Here is an 18,526-nt window from a genome sequence, read left to right on the forward strand (position 1 = left end):
TGGCGTGCTGCGATTCATGGGGTCGCAGAGTCGGACACGACTGAGCCATCAAGGGAAGTCCCATTGTGACTTTTTACAAAGACCAAAATGTATTTTACCCAAACTTTAGAAAACAAAACTGTTGATCAAGGGTGTTTTGAATTTGTCGTGAAGTCAAAGTTAAGCACACATACATGTTAACTTAGATAACTGGCTTATGCTGTTACTTTTCATGTTTTTATGTGAGTTCAAAACAAATCTGGATTCAGTTCATCTCAGGCATCACTTATTTAAATTTTCAAGTTAGAAAAATCCTTGAGGAAATTTGTTTACCTTCAAGAAGACGTGTTCACTGGAAAAAAAACTGGTATCTTCTAATGAGAAAAGTTATCTCTTTCTTCTGGTAGCTAGAAGGAAACTCTTACTATCCCTACTATACTTCAGATAATGCCATGAAAAGCCATAATGTTACTGGAATATTTCAAATACATACTGAAAAAGGTTAGACTCTAAAGAGAACATGAGCTTGTGAATAAATGGGATGGAGACAAATATCTCTATGAGACACTCTTAACTACACAACATATCTTTCTCAATGGTCTATATCATTCCTGAAATTCCATATTTTTAGCATTAACTGTTTGGATTGAAGTAATTTCCCCCATTTTTCAGCTTATTACTTCAGAAAATAACGTACCACAGACTAATTTGTCAAATACTGAAAACAAAGGCTTACCAAATGTAAATTTATGTTTTTCAACACGTTAATGAACATCCCAGGCAGTGTGGGTTAGAATTCAGAAAAGCATGAGCTCTTTTTTCAATTCTATCATTTTTTAGTTATGGGTCTAAGAGGCAATGTCAAAAAAAAAAGCGGTTAGAAATTACTTTGAAAACTTACATATCAAAGTTACTTTGACATGTAAATGAAAGGAACTGTTTCAGTCGTATAAACGTCACCTAAATCTGCTGGCTGAATGTTATGTTCCGGGCCTCACTGTTCTATGGGAAGCACAGCCGATAAGCCACGGAGAATAAGGTTTTCCAATGAATGAAAAACCCACCACTGTCACTGCTGCTCTCAGAAGAGTCCTCTTCCTCCTCAGATTCGGAATAAAATTTCTCATCAGGATTCTCTTTCTTTGCTTTTCCTGCTGGGGTCCATTCTTTTGCCTGATTTAAAAAGAGTAAAAATATAAATATCAAGGAATTCTCATTAAGGGATCTAGTCCTCAGGCAGACTTAATCATTTGGAATACTCTGTGAAACCAGAATGAAGTTTAAAGCCTCAGTAGAAAAGGCAACACTGAGAAGTCTTGATTCCCACTACCCCTAAGTAGAGAAACATAAACTCTCACTCAGAACCTATTGTTTTAGATCCACAACCTTATACATAACATATAATTTTAAATACTTTTGTATTCATTGGCCTATAGAAGATTTAAGCTAAAGTAAGACAGTGTAGAAGAGACAAGGGCAATTAGAGACAGAAGTAGTCAGAGCAGTAAGAAATCCAATTTCACAGCTTGATGTTCTGTGTGCTGTGCTTAGTTGCTCAGTCAGGTCTGTCTGACTCTTTGTGACCCCATGGACTGTAGCCTGCCAGGCTCCTGTCTGTGGGGATTCTCCAGGCAAGAATACTGGAATGGGTTGCCATGCCCTACTCCAGGGGATCTTCCCAATCCAGAGATTGAACCCAGGTCTCATGCACTGCAGGCGGCTTCTTTATCATCTGAGCCACCAGGGAAGCCCAAGAATATAGGAGTGGGTAGCCGATCGCTTCTCCAGGGGATCTTCCCAACCCAGGGATCGAACCAGGGTCTCCCCAGCACTGCAGGTGGAATCTTTATCAGCTGAGTTACCTTGATACTGAGGTTTTTAAAAAAAAAAAAATAATGAAAACATTTAGTGTAGGCAACAAATAGCCTGTACCATCTCAACAGCCTGAACCCTGGGGTAATTCTCTGTTTGTCATATCCTAGATATCTAATCCATCAAGAAAGCCTATAGGCCCCTTGGTCCTTTACCACCTTACTCAGAGCCATATCTCTCTCTCTCTCGGATCATCACGATAGTCTCTGACTGGCTATCTTGTGTCTAGTTCCCTCTCTCACCCCGACTCCAAGTTGGCTCAAAACAGCAGCTAGAAAGATTTTATTAATTCCAATCAAGCCCCTCTTTCTTTGAAAAGGTCTGCAAAGGCTTCCCATTCACTTAGAACAAATGAAGCCCTTATGATAAAAACCTGTCAGCCCTACCTGACTCCTGCAGCTGCTCTCCCTCCTGCCCACTTCCCTCCAGCCACTCATCACAGTGTCTTCAGACACCCCAGACGTGCTTCTCCTTGAGGCCTTTCTCCAAAGCTGCTCCTACTTCCAGCATCCTCACCCCAGACAACCGCATGGCTCATTTCCTCACTTCTTTCAAGACTCTGTACAAGTGCCACCTCAGGGAGGACCGCCCTACTGAAAATTTCAACCCCCCGTGGAGGCTGATCTTACTTCCCTGGTGGCTCAGATGGTAAAGCGTCTGCCTGCAATACGGGAGACCCAGGTTCGATCCCTGGGTTGGGAAGATCTCCCGGAGAAGGAAATGGCAACCCACTCCAGTATTCCTGCCTGGAGAATCCCAGGGATGGAGCAGCCTTTGCACTAATTTTTTTTCTTTGGTTTTTGGTCATAGCACTTATTATTTTCTAATATACTACTGTATACAATTTACATATTTATTGTAATTGTCAGTCTATCCCTGCAAGAACATCAGCATCTGGAGATCAGAGATGTTTGAATATTTTGTACACTGATACATCTTAAATGTGTCTGCCACAAAAACTATTAGTTGGGTGACAGACCCTTAAAAACTTTAATATAGTGTATTGAAGTAAAATAAATTATTTTCATAACTGTGACTTTGATTCATTATGAAAAAGTTAAATCATGCTTCATACACTCTCTTTTAAAGGGCAAGGAAATGTGTATTTTTTAAAAGGTCAAGAACAGTTAAGATGCATTTATTTATCACACTTCAGAGTTTTTGCTATGTGCCAGCCTGCTAGGGTACCATCTGTTGTAAAGAAATTTACAGTAAGACTGAGGTTCTTACTTAAGAATGGTTCTCAGCACTGGATGTCTCTGTCAGAATCACCTGAGAATACTTTTTAAAAATATTAATATCAATAATAAAAATACTAATGCTAAAAATGCTAATGCTTGAGACCCACTTCCCAAGATTCTGATTGGTCTGGTACCGGTCTGAAACATTTGTTTTAAGATCTCCATATGAATGTAGTACAAAGCTAGGTTGAAAAACCACTGCATAGAGGGCTTATGGGCTTAAGACATGTTGCTTACAAAGGTAAGCTTCAGTAATCTGGAAAATTACTATCTGGACAATAATAGAAAAATGAGCAAAAATTACTCAAATATATTTGAGTAAGATACTGACATAAGATCAACAATACTGCTTTTTACGTATGTTTAAAATGCTTTGTCCTCCAGATATGAATAAAGACAGTACTCTGTAAACAAAGTTCTCCTATATTTAATAAACAGTAAAGTTCATATTTTTCTTAAATCCAAATACATTTTTCTGCAGGCTAGTAAAATGTGTGTCAGGTCAATTTATGAAAAAAAAAATTATTTAGTTAGACTACGGCTTTCAGGACAGGACTAAGTCATCATATAAGGAAAATCAGGCGCCTATGCTCAGAGGGGCATAATATTTTGACAGGGCCATGGATTCTCTATTCATGGAGTTTAAGGTTTTAAAGGGTAAAGACTAAAAAGTATTTTAATTTTTGTTATGGTCTGTTATGACTATGATAACTGTATCATTCTTAGCAAAGGAAATAAAAGGGTAAAGAGAAGAGGAAAATAAATAACACAGCACTAATTTGAAAGTTTCAATGTAAGATAAAATATTGATAGTAGATGTGTTTATAAAGCAAAATACCCTTGATACGCAAAACTGAGAGAAAAGGATCTTCTAGAACCAAGTAAAAACAAAAATTGCAAAGAATCTTGAAAATTTACTAGTGGCACAATACATATAGTAGCTAATATCCTGGAAATGGAAACGTGTGATGCAGTGACTTCCAGTGTCAGTGTGACTAGTTTCCATATTGTTTTGATTAAAGTATTAGATTGTCTAAACTTAGGCTGTTATTCTTGCTAAGTGAAATTTCATAGTAATAAGACATGACCCTGTAAGATGACAGTAAGACTAGGGTCACACATATATTATGTGCATAAATACATTGATGTTACTTCAGAGAGGGATGAGGTAGAATGAAAGGCAAGAAAGATTATGTGAACACTACTTTCTACACTACTGCAGCCAAATTTGATAATAAAACTATATATGCTATTTTTATATTTAATTAAGTCTTTATAGTATAATTTCAAGTCAATGTGTCCAGAGACAAGCAGATTGAAACTGTTTTCTACATGGCATCAATGGAGAGTTTTTTCCAACCAAGTTCCATCAGTTATAATTATTCTCCATAATAAGTTACCAATTATTAATTTCCACAATGTAGTCAGCAAAATGAAAAAGGAATCAATTTGTCCCTGTTCAACTGGACAGGTGAAATGAATATAAGAAAAAGGTTATTCAAGTACTGTCCCTATAGGTAGTTAAATGCTTAGAAGAGTACGAGAAAATGGAAGAAGCCAGCCAAACAACCAATCTATCAGCCAATATAAGAACACTGCTGAGACCAAATTAAATCACATGGCATTGCTATCAATTTCTGAGATGATATTTTTATTTGACTTTTTTTTTCTTTTTTTTGTGGACTGGGGCAACAAGGAGGAGGGATAAGGGCAGAAGTAGGGGTAGGATAAAAGGATGATTCCACTTGGGCCAAAACATTAAGTACCTAATAATGAAAAGGGACAGAACCATAAAAACAACAAACAGGCAAAAGAAATTAGGAGAGAGTATTACTTACAACAAAGAACATTCTTTGTATTCTAGTATCTGACCAAATGTTTCATAAATAAGCCAATCTTTTTGAAGAATACTTAAGAGTAGTATGTATATTTGAGGAGAAATCACCAAACTTAGTTGCAAGGAGAAACATGGAACTTGTTAGTTTTATATTAAAAAAAAATCATCTCTAAATAGAGATAATTTGTCACAACCTGAAAACAGTGGTGTTAATAAATACTAAGGACAGTCTAGAACTGCAACAAGCTCAAGCTTCCTCTCATCATGTTACATAATAAAATGCAGTAAGAGTGTGAACAGTGGACTCAGATATGGAGTGGTATCCCAGTTCTATCACTTACTAGCTATAGGAACCTGGGCAATTTAAGTTCTCTGAACCTTGGTTTCGTCATCTGCAAAACGGGAATAACAACAACCATCACTTATAATAATTATGAGGCTTAAACAAGTAATGATTATAAAATATTATCAAAGAACACTACCAGGGTTAGTTACTGGTTATTATTGCCCTGGCCATACTCCGAAGCCAGATAAGTTTGAGTAGGTAAGAGAAACATACTTTTCAAAGCAGTCAAATTAAATGGCTGTGCCCCAGGAACTTCCTGGCAGTCTAGTGGTTAGGACTTGGCACTTTCACTGTTGTGGCCCACGTTTAATCTCTGGTCAGGGAACTAAGACGCTACAAGCTGCAAACTGTGGGTACGGAATTCTATTTAAAGGAAGACAGTTTTTTCCCCATTGTAAAGGGAAAAGTCAGTAGGCAAGAAGATTAACTGACTTTCTCATAGGAATTATAGATAAAAGACTAGTTACCTGAATCCTAGTTCAGTATATGTGCTGTACTGGAAAGGCACCCAGGATGTAATACATAATTGTTCTTTTTATTAATTCTATTTAAAAAAATATCAGATACATTTCACATAATCAATCTCTAAAGACAATCAGAAGACCCCTCTCCTTATTTTTCTTGTTTATAAGAAAGAAAGAGATAATACTAGGAAAGAACATCAATTCTCTTATTTTAGTGGCCAGCACGTTATAAAGACCTAGGAAAAGAGTATTTATACAGAGACTTTTTTTTTAATGTGAAGCAATATATTATTCATTAATTGTGATCTTGTTCAAGGATATTTTTGGTACATAATGCTTCCTATTTATATTTGGCTTCATGTGAAAAAGGTTCCTCAGAAAAGCCAAGAGAACACTTTGTATGGTTTCTGGAAGAGATAGCAAAAATGATTTGGAAAATATTGACAGGAAGCTTATGAGTCTCTAAACTAAGTGGGAAAAGCTCAACTCAATGAAACTAAATACCTTAGAAATTGAATCTGCACAGCTACAAATGCAGTATTATCACAAATGTGGGTGGCACTGATGCAGAGAATTCAATTCTCTATTTCCTTGAAGAAAAGGAACAGTACATGTACAATGACATAGGAATACTACAATATTTAGTTCCCATAGCAGCAAGATATATCTAACACATTACATTTAGAAATACCAGAACAATTTTCAGTTTTCAACCCCCCCAAAAAAGCTTTTATACAAAACAGCAGCTATCCTAGAATCTCCTACTGCTTGACAAAATTAATTTCAGAAAGGTCAACTTACCAACTCTATTACTTCTACATTTCGAACTGATGGGTCAGGTGCCACCTCTGGCCAATTAGATAATTCCAGGTACCCAGTTGCTTTGGTGTTGAGAGTGTGAGATAAAGTGCCAAGCTGGAAATGATCCCTATCTATTAAAATAAAGGAAAATATAAAATAAACAATCTGAGCTGCATATAACAGAGAACAATCCTAATCAGAGCTCAAGGTAATTGGCATATTACCTCAAATGTCAAGGAATAAATATAAACTAGGAAACTCTTCACAGGTCAAAAAAACTGATTTCAGTCCATAGATTACAATAATCTCCCCGATAATGGTCAATAAAAAAGCTAATCAGTCAGTGTGTTTAGAGGTGTTGCTCTGATATGTAGCTTCTCTAAAAATTACTTTACTGTGAATATTAAGAATGACAGCACAGTTAAACAATCCATATACATGTCTTGCCACCAACACATTCAGAATTTTAATAGTTTTACTACAAAACTGAACTGCTTTTTATCCCTTTACAACAATTAAATAAGAAACAATATGAAAACCAAAGTATATAGTCATTTGATTCCCACTGTAATGGCTACTTGTGAAACTGATAAATTACTCCTTTTAAAAAGCTGGGGAAAATAAGTCAATTTCCATCTCTGAAAAGCAAACAAATACAAAGGAATATTTTTATGAAATAATTCTTTCCGGAAAAGCTTATGTTAGTGTACACAAAATACTTAATAACTCACCATTAAGGTGAATTATATATCCCTTATTAAACAAAGCTATCCATTTAAACCAAAAATGAAGTCAATGTCTGCAAAAACAACACAGCTTTTATCTATTGTTCAGTCAAATCATTTGGTAAGAATAAACGCCAGAAGACTGAAATTATTTAGGTAAATAAGGCCTATAAAAACATAAACTTGAACTAATATAAAGCTTGTTTTGGAGAAGAGATGAATGAATAGAAAGCACACTTTCCGTATTTATATATTTATACACACCAATCACATATTTTCTAAGAGATCAATTTTAAACATGTTAGAAGTGGGATATAATATCATAATTTTTAAGATTACATATAATATTCTGTAGGTATATTCTGATAATAATACCTTTAAAAGGCGATTCAAGCAGTGGTGCGGGTTTCTGTGCCAGGAATATTTTTTTGGCATATTTACTTAAAGCTCCACTCTTCTCATTCGGAACAATGAGCTGCCTAATAAATCTTGTACGATCTCTGATGTCGTAGTTTTGATCATACTTGCCGAGATTTAATATGTACTGGGTAAGCAATTTTGTCTGTTGGAAAAAACAGAACAAGATGAGAATACAGTTATTTATGATTATTGATAACTCTGGATAAACATATTTAAAGAGGTAATAAAAATGAATGGTTATGTCAAACAAATGTTGTTCCATAGGGAATATGCATTTCTAACACTGCAAATGGAATTCTGAAGCCAAAGCACATGTCCTCTTCAGTATTGGGGAGGTGAATGCTGAGCACTGAGAAGCAGCCATGTGCTAGATTATTAAACTGCTGAAGTGGAAAGAAAGGCATCATTAAAAAAATAATCATATATGGCAAACCCGCTGAAGGGTCTACGTGAGAATAATGAATGTGGAAATACAACTAAAAACATGGCACTCAAAACTTAATCGGAAAAATATGCAGGACATCAAAACATCAGAGAGCATTAGGGGGCTGGCAAACTGCTTCTCCTGAGGTGTGCTTTATGAAGAGATACTGTCCCCGGCATAAGCAGTGTCTGCACTCAGTTACTTTACCCTGAATTATGACCCATTAAAGCAGACACATGAATCACTGAACTGGATTACTGCAAATTATTTGCAGTGCATTTAGCTGTTACTTTTTCATAAAAGCAAGCTGCTGATGCCCTCTAAAAACTAGGATAAAAGACTCCTTCCATTTTTTTCCCCATATTGCTTATGGCCTCTAGTAATATTGGTCATTTATTTATTTATGTTAGGGAACAACTTATTATAGTAGCTTTTACACTCTAATAAGATTTCCTAAGTCAATTTTTGACTGTACTACATTAACATATATTGAGATAATTTTAATAATAATTAAACCAAAATTGAAATGTTAACAAAATAAGGTTTGTATTTTCAACTCATTACTTTATTGAAAAAGCATAATTTTAATTTAGAAGGTTATATATATACAATTCTAACTATAAACAGGATTCATAATACATGAAAAAATAAACATCTACCTTAGAACATTTTATAGACATCAGAAATGGATTAAAAAGAATAAAATCCATCAAGTCAGGCAGAGCTAAAGATAGTTCTATACCAACAAGTCAAGATACAGGAATGGTGTGGCAAACTCTTTTACAATATTAATTCATTAAGATAATTGATTTGGATAGAGAGCAACCTTCTTTCAGTAACAATCTATTTAAAAACCATTAACCTAGTTTTACTAAAGCAGAACTACAAAAAATACAGATGAAAAATGTTAATAGAGCTATTCTAAATTTGGTTAACAACAACTGCTATTCACTAATTACTAGACTAGGTTGGTTCAACGACACATAAGAAAATGTCTATGATTGATTTTTTAAGGACAATCAGCCAAACAGTCACCAAGTGAATAACCCAGGTCAATCCAAGGTACACTGGACTGTGTAATCAACTTGCTGAGATAACCTGGAAAATACACCCTACTGTTAAGTTTCTTCAACTGTAGTGAGAATTCATAACTAAGTTAACTCTCTAAAGTATATCTGAATGTTGGGATTTAGAATATGCAACTAGAATAAATCAGATAAAAAAGTCTATTCATTGCAGCACTTTTTTAAGCTAGTGGAGTGATTCATCTCGCTTTTATTTCTAGTCTCTGAAATTAATTTTTAGGAAGTTAATTATTTGAAATATTAACTGACTCTATTTAAAGTGAGATAGAAAATTTTAAGTTATTAAGATTATATAATTTCCATAATATGCACTTATTGACTATAAAACTTGCTTTATTATATTGGTGGGTTATGAAATAATTATAGAAAGTGTATTTTCAAAATTAAAATTCTAAAAGATAAAAACATATCCAGGTCCCATGATACATTAAAAACATAAACAGAATAATTAATTTACTCACATACCTCTTTATTCACATACCTTAATCAATTTCTTAGCTCTATCTCTAAAACCAAGTCATTGGTATTTATCTAAAGAATGCAATTTTATATGTCTTCAAAATGGAATTATCTTCAAAATGGAACTTTATGATCACTAATTATGAAAGTACTGACATTTGCAACTTATTCTTTGCTATAGAACTTAATATTTTTAATGGAGAAAGTGCCCTCTTTACAGTTTGAATGATCCAATAAGCATAGAAAAAATTCTGTTGAATAAAGGATACTCTCAATGCTTTCACGTTAAAATTTGTAAATATTTCAAGCCTAGATATTTAAATTTTTTCCCTCCAACAAAACTATCTTTATGAGATAAAACTTTTGAATAATTCTCTATAGTTTAATATTTTATCAAATTTAGCTACTGCAAAATCAACTGCCTTCTCAATTTCATTTCATTCTCATATAAAATATAAACTTAACCAACTAAAATAGTAGCTCCATCAAAAAAGTCTTCATCATAGCTGAAATATTGCAAATGAAAGAACTTCTACAATAAATTATTAGCTCTTATCACTTAATTTGCTCAATTCTTCCTTTGTTTTTATCGGGATATATTTCAATGTCATTCTCTTTGCAAGATTTGTTTCCAAGAACTGCTATTTTGCTAAAGTTTTCAAAAGCTTAAGGTTGTTGAAACTCTACCTGGTAAACACTTTAAAGATTTCCAAATGATTTTGAATCAAAATCTAACCAACACACAAAAATCTCACTTCATCTACTCCCCATGCACCCACCCACCTAATCCAGGCAAAAAAGCCAGTATATAACACAGGCTAATTTACAATGTAGTTTTTCACAATATCACATTTCTAAAATCCTGCGGGTCACATGCAGCAAAAACTGAGTATGAGAGTGTGTGCTGTCATGCTGAAGTATGCTTTTTCAGTATTAGCTTCATCACAAGAATTCTGTAGTTTAGTTAAACCACACATATCAACTATCAGTATATTTGACCATTATAGTTTTATTTCAACTGGTAAAATCAGCAGAGTGAGTTTGCATGCACCACAACCAATGCCCAAAATATTTCTGTTCCATAGTTTTCTTAACTTAATAAGAATGTTCCTTTTACCATGATAACATTCATTCAGTGAAAGCCACATTGGGGCTTTTAAATTTACAATAGCATTTTACAGTGATTTTGACAGAATAAACTTTCAAAAGCTTTACTCAGATTCCATTTACACTGACAGAAGAAATGTACAAAAGCTTTGAGTAAAAATGGTCTATTATTGGAATTAATTGTTTTTTATTTGAAAACCAGCAGCATCATTTGGGTCCTTTTTCTGCTAATGGAGCCAGTACAATAACTGTCATTGCTTCATTCCTCATATGTGCAAAAGAAAACTTGTAATAAAAATAAACAAAACTAAATTTTAAAAGTTACTTGATCTATATGAGATCATGTCTCACAGAAAGGGATGTAAACATATTTGGCACCTATATACATTAAATCGTCACCCTGAGGCCCAGACTTCCTAAATATCTTCCAGTTTTGAAAATAGATGCTGACCCTGTTTTAGCAGATTTATCTTATCTTCAGTTTGTTGTGTGGACAGTGGTATCACTATGATTTTTGTGGTAGATGGTACATGCTGATGAACATTTTGTGCAGGTTAAATGATACAGAAATTCTCTACTTCATTCTTCATTAAATATACACTTCAAGTTTTCAGAATTTATTGATGCCGGAATTATAACAAAATAAAAAAAAGAACTGCCAAATCAACAGTTTTTAGATTTACAGTACACAGTAAATGACAAAACTATTGCAGCAAGAGTGCCCCAAACACTCTCTTGAATAGTTTAGAGCAAGATTGTTCTGTCTCTATCTCCTGCACATATTTCGTCCACAACCAACCCCTAAGTTCCCATGTTTCCCTCTTACTCCAGCCACTGACAGCTGGGAGCTTAATGCTTTGCACAGGCTGTGACACAACATGCTGGTTACCATCAAGTTACCATTAGATTAAACACTTCAACACTTATGTCACCACCACTGGAAGAAAGAGGGACCTGCCTTATCAGGGCACGCTTTGTTTTCTCAGTACACATCCTACATGTTGCTCTAAACGAGAAAGGTTAGTCATGCTGTATCTCAAAAAGGTTGGGAAAAGAAAGACAAAGTCTTTCCATTTAAATGTTTCTCATTTTTAAATGAAATTTCTGTTCACTACACTTGTGTTTCACAGGCCACTAGACAAAACCATGGCAAAGGTTAGAAGTACAACATGGAAACTTACAAACTTACTCTGTCTTATCTTAATGCAACTCTCCTTGGACAGAAAGGAGATCAAACCAGTCAATCCTAAAGGAAATCAACCCTGAATATGCATTCATTGGAAGGACTGATGCTGAAGCTCCAGTGATTCGGCCACCTGATACGAAGAGCCTACTCACTGATGCTGGGAAAGACTGAGGGCAAAAGAAGAAGGGAGTGGCAGAGGATGAGATGGTTAGATAGCACCACTGACTCAATGGACATAAGTTGAGCAAACTCTGGGAGACAGTGAAGTACAGAGAAGCCTGATGTGCTGCAGTCCATAGGGTTGCAAAGAGTCGGACACAACTTAGCAACTGAACAATAACAACAGCTTCATTAAAGAGGAAAACCCCAGGATAAAGCCTAAACTGGATGGGACACTGAAACAACAGATAAAAATCAGATCTGTCCTGGGCAACAGTAACAAAGACAACAGACACGATCACGTAAACAATCACAGCATTTCAATATGACCAAAGGCTCAATCAAAACCAGATTAGACATTCAACAGTACATTCAAATGGGTTTTATAAAAAAAAAAACTCAGACAAGATGAAGAGAATATTATAATGTACGATAAATAACAGAAATATTCAATAGCATATATACAGCTTTGTAATCAATTTTTATGCCATATTATTTTCCTGTTTAAGGAATCATTTTTGGGAAAAAAAATTGGGGGGAATGCTTTGTAAATATGAAGAAATCCAATATTCTAAAAAAACTTCTCAAAACATGGGCATCGTATTTCTACCTAAATACTCTTGACAAGTAATAAACTGGTAAACACTATTTGCTCAACAATAGCCTTCTTCAATGGAGAAGGCAATGGCCACCCACTTCAGTACTCTTGCCTGGAAAATCCCATGGATGGAGGAGCCTGGAAGGCTGTAGTCCATGGGGTCGCGAAGGGTCGGACACGACTGAGCGACTTCGCTTTAACTTTTCACTTTCATGCATTGGAGAAGGAAATGGCAACCCACTCCATTGTTCTTGCCTGGAGAATCCCAGGGATGGCGGAGCCTGGTGGGCTGTCTATGGGGTCACACAGAGTCGGACACGACTGAAGTGACTTAGCAGCAGCAGCAGCCTTCTTCAAATATTACAGGTCAACACAAAATAATGAAAAAGTTATCTTATAGTCCTAACATCAGCTTACACATATATTTGTTTATGGAATGTTAAAAAACATACAGGACTCAGCATTTAAAATTGGTTCCACATGGTTGTAACTTTTAAACAGAAGGATACTAGCAAATGTGTTTGGTAAATTTAGGAGAACTACACAGAATTCTTAACATATATCAGAGGCAAATGTAAGCAGCACTAGTCCTCTAGCTAATCAATTTCATCATTTCACGACTAGAACTTTACATTTTTTTAAATTAAAAAATTTTATTAAATGACTCTTTAAATTCTATACTGCTTTACAATTTTCAAAAGTTTCACAGAGATGATTTCAGAAAATCCTGTAACAACCTTTCCCCCCACCTCTATGTCACTGCTCCCCCTTCCCTCTCCTCACTAGTAACCAGCAGTTATACTCTCTATCTGTGAATTTACTTCTTGTTTGTTTTATTCACTAGTTTGTTGTACTTTTTAGATTCTACATATAAGTGATATCACACAGTATTTGTCATTCTCTGTCTTACTTCACTTAGCATAATGCTATCCAAGTCCATGCATGTTGTTGCAAATAGCAAAAATTTTATTCTCTTTTATGGCTGAGTAGTATTCCATTATCCATGGACGGAGCAGCCTGGTGGGCTACAGTCCATAGGGTCGCAAAGAGTCAGACATGACTGAAGCCACTGAATGAGCGAGTATTCCAGTATAGACATATATCACATGTGTGTGTGTGTATATATATATATACACACATACACAAATATATAATATACACTATACAGTGTATGTATATGTACTATATATCATATATGTGTTTCATTATATTGTTATATCTATATCTAGCCCTCCCTCCCTCCCTGTCTCCCTCTCTATATATATATGTATATCACATCTTTATTCATTCATTGGTTGATACTTAGGTTCCTTCCATAACTTGGCAATTGTCAAGTAATGCTGTTATGAACATTGGGGTACACGTATCTTGTAGTGTGTGTGTGTGTGTGTGTGTGTGTGTGTGTGTGTGTGTGTGTGTATCTTTTGATTAGTGCTTTTATTTTTTATTTTTTTGTCAGATATCAATCCAGGATTTGAATTGCTGGGTCACATGATAGTTCTATCTTTAGTTTTTCTGAGAAATCTCCATACTGTTTTTCACCATGGCTACATGAATTTACCCTCCCACCAACAGTGTATAAGGATTTCCTTTTCTCCAGATCCTTGCCAATATTTGTTATTGGTGTTCTTTGATTACAGCCATTCTAACAGGTGTGAGGTGCTATCTCACTGTGATTTTCATCCAGATTTCCCTAATGCCTAGCAGTTCTGAGTATCTTTTCATGTGCCTGTTGGTCACCTGCATTTCCTCAATGGGAAAATGTTTATTCAGTTCTTCTGCTCATTTTCCAATCAAGTTGTTTGCTTTTTTGATATCAAATTATATGAGGTGTTTATATGTTAGATATTAATCCCTTATTGATCACAACATTTGCAAATATCTTCTTTTCAGTGGACTGTCTTTTCATTTTGTTGATGGTTTCCTTTGCTGTGCAAAAGCTTTTAAGTTTCAGTTCAGTTCAGTCGCTCAGTCGTGTCCGACTCTTTGCGACCCCATGAATCACAGCACGCCAGGCCTCCCTGTCCATCACCAACTCCCAGAGTTCACTCAGACTCACGTCCATCGAGTCGGTGATGCCATCCAGCCATCTCATCCTCTGTCGTCCCCTTCTCCTCCTGCCCCCAATCCCTCCCAGCATCAGTCTTTTCCAATGAGTCAAGTCTTTGCATTAGGTGGTCAAAGTACTGGAGTTTCAGCTTTAGCATCAGTCCTTCCAAAGAACACCAGGACTGATCTCCTTCAGAATGGACTGGTTGGATTTCCTTGCAGTCCAAGGGACTCTCAAGAGTCTTCTCCAACACAATAGTTCAAAAGCATCAATTCTTCAGCGCTCAGCTTTCTTCACAGTCCAGCTCTCACATCCATACATGACTACTGGAAAAACCATAGCCTTGACTAGACGGACCTTTGTTGGCAAAGTAATGTCTCTACTTTTTAATATGCTATCTAGGTTGGTCATAACTTTCCTTCCAAGGAGTAAGAGTCTTTTAATTTCATGGCTGCATTCACCATCTGCAGTGATTTTGGAGCCCCCCAAAAATAAAGTCTGACATTGTTTCCACTGTTTCCCCAACTATTTGCCATGAAGTGATGGGACCAGATGCCATGATCTTCATTTTCTGAATGTTGAACTTTAAGGCAACTTTTTCACTCTCCTCTTTCACTTTCATCAAGAGGCTCTTTAGTTCCTCTTCACTTTCTGCCATAAGAGTGGTGCCATCTGCATATCTGAGGTTATTGATATTTCTCCCGGCAATCTTGATTCCAGCTTGTGCTTCTTCCGGCCCAGCGTTTCTCATGATTTACTCTTAAGTTTAATTAGGTCCAATTTGTTTATTTTTGTTTTTGTTTCCTTTGCTTTAGGAGATGGATCCAAATAAATATTGTGACTTATGTCAAAGAGTGTCCTATGTTTTTCTCTAGGAGTTTTATAGTATCCAGTCTTACATTTAGGTCTTTAACCCATTTTGAGTTTATTTTTGTATACAGTGATAGAGAACATTCTAATTTCTTTCTTTTACATATAGTTGTCTAGCTTTCCCAGCACCACTTACTGAAGAGGCTATCTTTTCTTCATTGTATATTCTTACCTCTTTTGTCATAGATGAATTGACTGTCTAAGTGTGTGCATTTTTTTCTGAGCTCTTTATTCTGTTCCACTGACCTATATGTCTGTTTTTGTGACAGAACCATACTGTCTTGATTATGGTAGCTTTCTAGTACAATCTGAAGATTATCTGGAGAAGGGAAAGGCTACCCACTCCAGTATTCTGGCCTGGAGAATTCCACAGACTGTGTAGTCCCTGGGATCGCAAAGAGTTGGACACAACTGAGCGTCTTTCACTTTCACATACAATCTGAAGTCAAGAAGTATGATTCCCTCAGCTGTTCTTTCTCAAGATTGCTTCAGCTATCTGGAATTTGTTTCCATACAAATTCTGAAGTTATTCATTCTAGTTCTGTGAAAAACACCATTGGTATTTTGCTAAGGACTGCACTGTATCAGAAGATTGCCTTGGGTAGTATAGTCATTTTAACAAAAGTAATTCTTCCAATCAAAGAACATGGTATATCTTTCCTTTTGTTTGTGACATCTTCCATTTCTTTCACCAGTGTCTAATAGTTTTCCAAGTACAGGTCTTTCAGCTCCTTAGGTGGGTTTATTCCTAGGTATTCCATTCTTTTTAATCCAATGGTAAATGGGACTGTTTCCTTAATTTCTCTTCCCCATAGTTCACTGATAGTATACAGAAAACCAGATTTTAAAAAATTTTACAGTATACAGATTTTTTTGGTCAACTTGAGTATTTTACCTTTATACGTTTTATCTTGACTTTTTCAATGCCAAGAAAATTTATCCAAGAAAGGGTAAAAATGTCACTGCATATAACCTGTGTCATCAAAGAATTTTTTGAGTGCTGTATCTCTGTTTCTAGTTTTGCAACAATTCCTATGGTTTATGCATTTCTATAGAGCATAATGATTTTTAGGAATATATATGCTGAATTAGAAATAACTGACCATATTATTGTAACTCCCATCTTACATATTAGGAAACTAAGTCTTATGTAGACTGTATAATCAGTCCAAAATCATGTAGCTAGTAAGTGGTAAAACAGTATTTGAAGTCAGACAGTCTAATATTGGAGCCTGTACTTTTGATTACCACCTGACTTCCAGTAATTGACAGTAAATAGCTCTAAGGTAGTCATCACACACCAACTGCTTTCTAAATTTCCACTGAAAGAGCCCAAAGTCAGGAAATTAAAGAAAGTTACAGAAAAAGTTCATCTACAGAGTCTTAATCATAATTTTTAAAAACTATATGAATAGCTTTATATTTCCATACCAAAAAATTAAAATATTAAATAATATGTAATACTAGACAAAATGTTGATTTTTCAGGTACTATATGTTTCAGTTCTAGAACTTCCATTTATTTTTTTATTAGTTTTTATTTCTCTGCTAAGAGTTCACTTTCTATTGTGAACACATTTTCCTTAATGTCATCAATCATTTATAAAAGTTGCTTCAAATTTATACCTGTAAACTTCCACATCTCAGTCATCTACAGGTTGGCTTATGGTTTTTGTTTTCTTGAAAACTGGTCTTATTTTCCTATTCTTGTTCATTATTGTGCTAATATAAACATAAAATTTACACTGCAACCATTTTTAAGTACACAGTTCAGTGTTATGCAACCATTACTACCATTAATCTCCAAAAATTTTTATGTCTTCACAAATTGAAATTCTATACCCATTAAATAGTAATTCTCTGTTAGAATTCTTACGTTGGGTAAACTGGGATTTATCTTGGACATTATGAATGCTGAACTGTAGAAACCCTAAACTTTGCTATATTTTAGGTTGGGTTCACAGTACAGACTATCTCCTCAGTGCTGTTCAAATTGCAGTTCAGTCCCTTTATTATTAACTGTGCAGCTCTAAATCCATCATGCATATATGTGGTCCAGGTGTCAGCCAGAGACTTGGACAGAATTATTCAGATTTTGAGGTTCCTCACACTGGCTCTTTCCTTTCTAGAATCCTTCCTTTTCAATATCTTTGGTGGTAGTTTTCTTTTTGACCCCACCAAAGCAGCTTGCAGGATCTTAGCTTCCTGACAGGGTCTGAACCTGGGCCCTCAGCAGTGAAAGCAAGGAGTCCTAACTACTGGACCACCAGGGAATTCCCGGTATTTTTCTAAAACTCTGCCCTCTACTTCCTCAGGCAGGAGGACTCTGGGTTTCCTTCTGGAGTTTCAGTCTCTATGTGTGGTGCCAACTGAAGACTGAATTCAGGATCAGACCCAGAAAAGTGTCCATTTCCCTTCATTATCTTCCCACTTTTAATTACTCTTCAGAGACTTCAGGCAGTTGTTTTCTTTTTGTATTTTCCCAGAGCTTACAGTTGCCCAGTAGGAATTTACTGAATACTATCAAAAGCAGACTGTTGACTAAGTTTCAAAATCTCTTTTACACTAAAGAAAGACATTTGAGATATTAAAGAAGTTTATTATTCAATTATTTTTAGGCATACAATTCCTATATCTGATAAAAATCAATCTAGACATCCCCTATAATTAAATAATGCAATAAAAATTCTGAAAATGCTCACTGAGCTATCTAGGCCACAGGGAAGTTGGATCTACAAATATTGGGACATCAGTTTCTGATACAAATATTGGCAAATCAGTTTCTGAACACTGTGGCCTGGTCTCCCTCGCTGAGTTTTAAAGATGGCTAAAAGTAACATGTATAGAAAATTTATTTTTTTACATTTACAAGAATTTTAGTCTCATCTCGTATCCAGTAGATTA

General features: G+C 35.4%; 1 protein-coding gene across 1 annotated transcript in view; it reads right to left on the minus strand.

Moving 5' to 3' along the window:
• AP3B1 (adaptor related protein complex 3 subunit beta 1) overlaps window positions 1–18,526 on the minus strand; it is a 239,174-nt gene that overhangs the window by 96,844 nt on the left and 123,804 nt on the right. The window contains exons 16-18 of the mRNA XM_052646454.1: window positions 7,641–7,827; window positions 6,541–6,671; window positions 1,044–1,152 (exon numbers count right to left, since the gene is read on the minus strand). Of these exons, the coding sequence (XP_052502414.1) occupies window positions 1,044–1,152; window positions 6,541–6,671; window positions 7,641–7,827 (427 nt within the window). The remainder of the gene's footprint in view (window positions 1–1,043; window positions 1,153–6,540; window positions 6,672–7,640; window positions 7,828–18,526) is intronic.

This window comes from Budorcas taxicolor, chromosome 10 (assembly GCF_023091745.1).
Source record: "Budorcas taxicolor isolate Tak-1 chromosome 10, Takin1.1, whole genome shotgun sequence".
Classification (NCBI taxonomy): Eukaryota; Metazoa; Chordata; class Mammalia; order Artiodactyla; family Bovidae; genus Budorcas; species Budorcas taxicolor.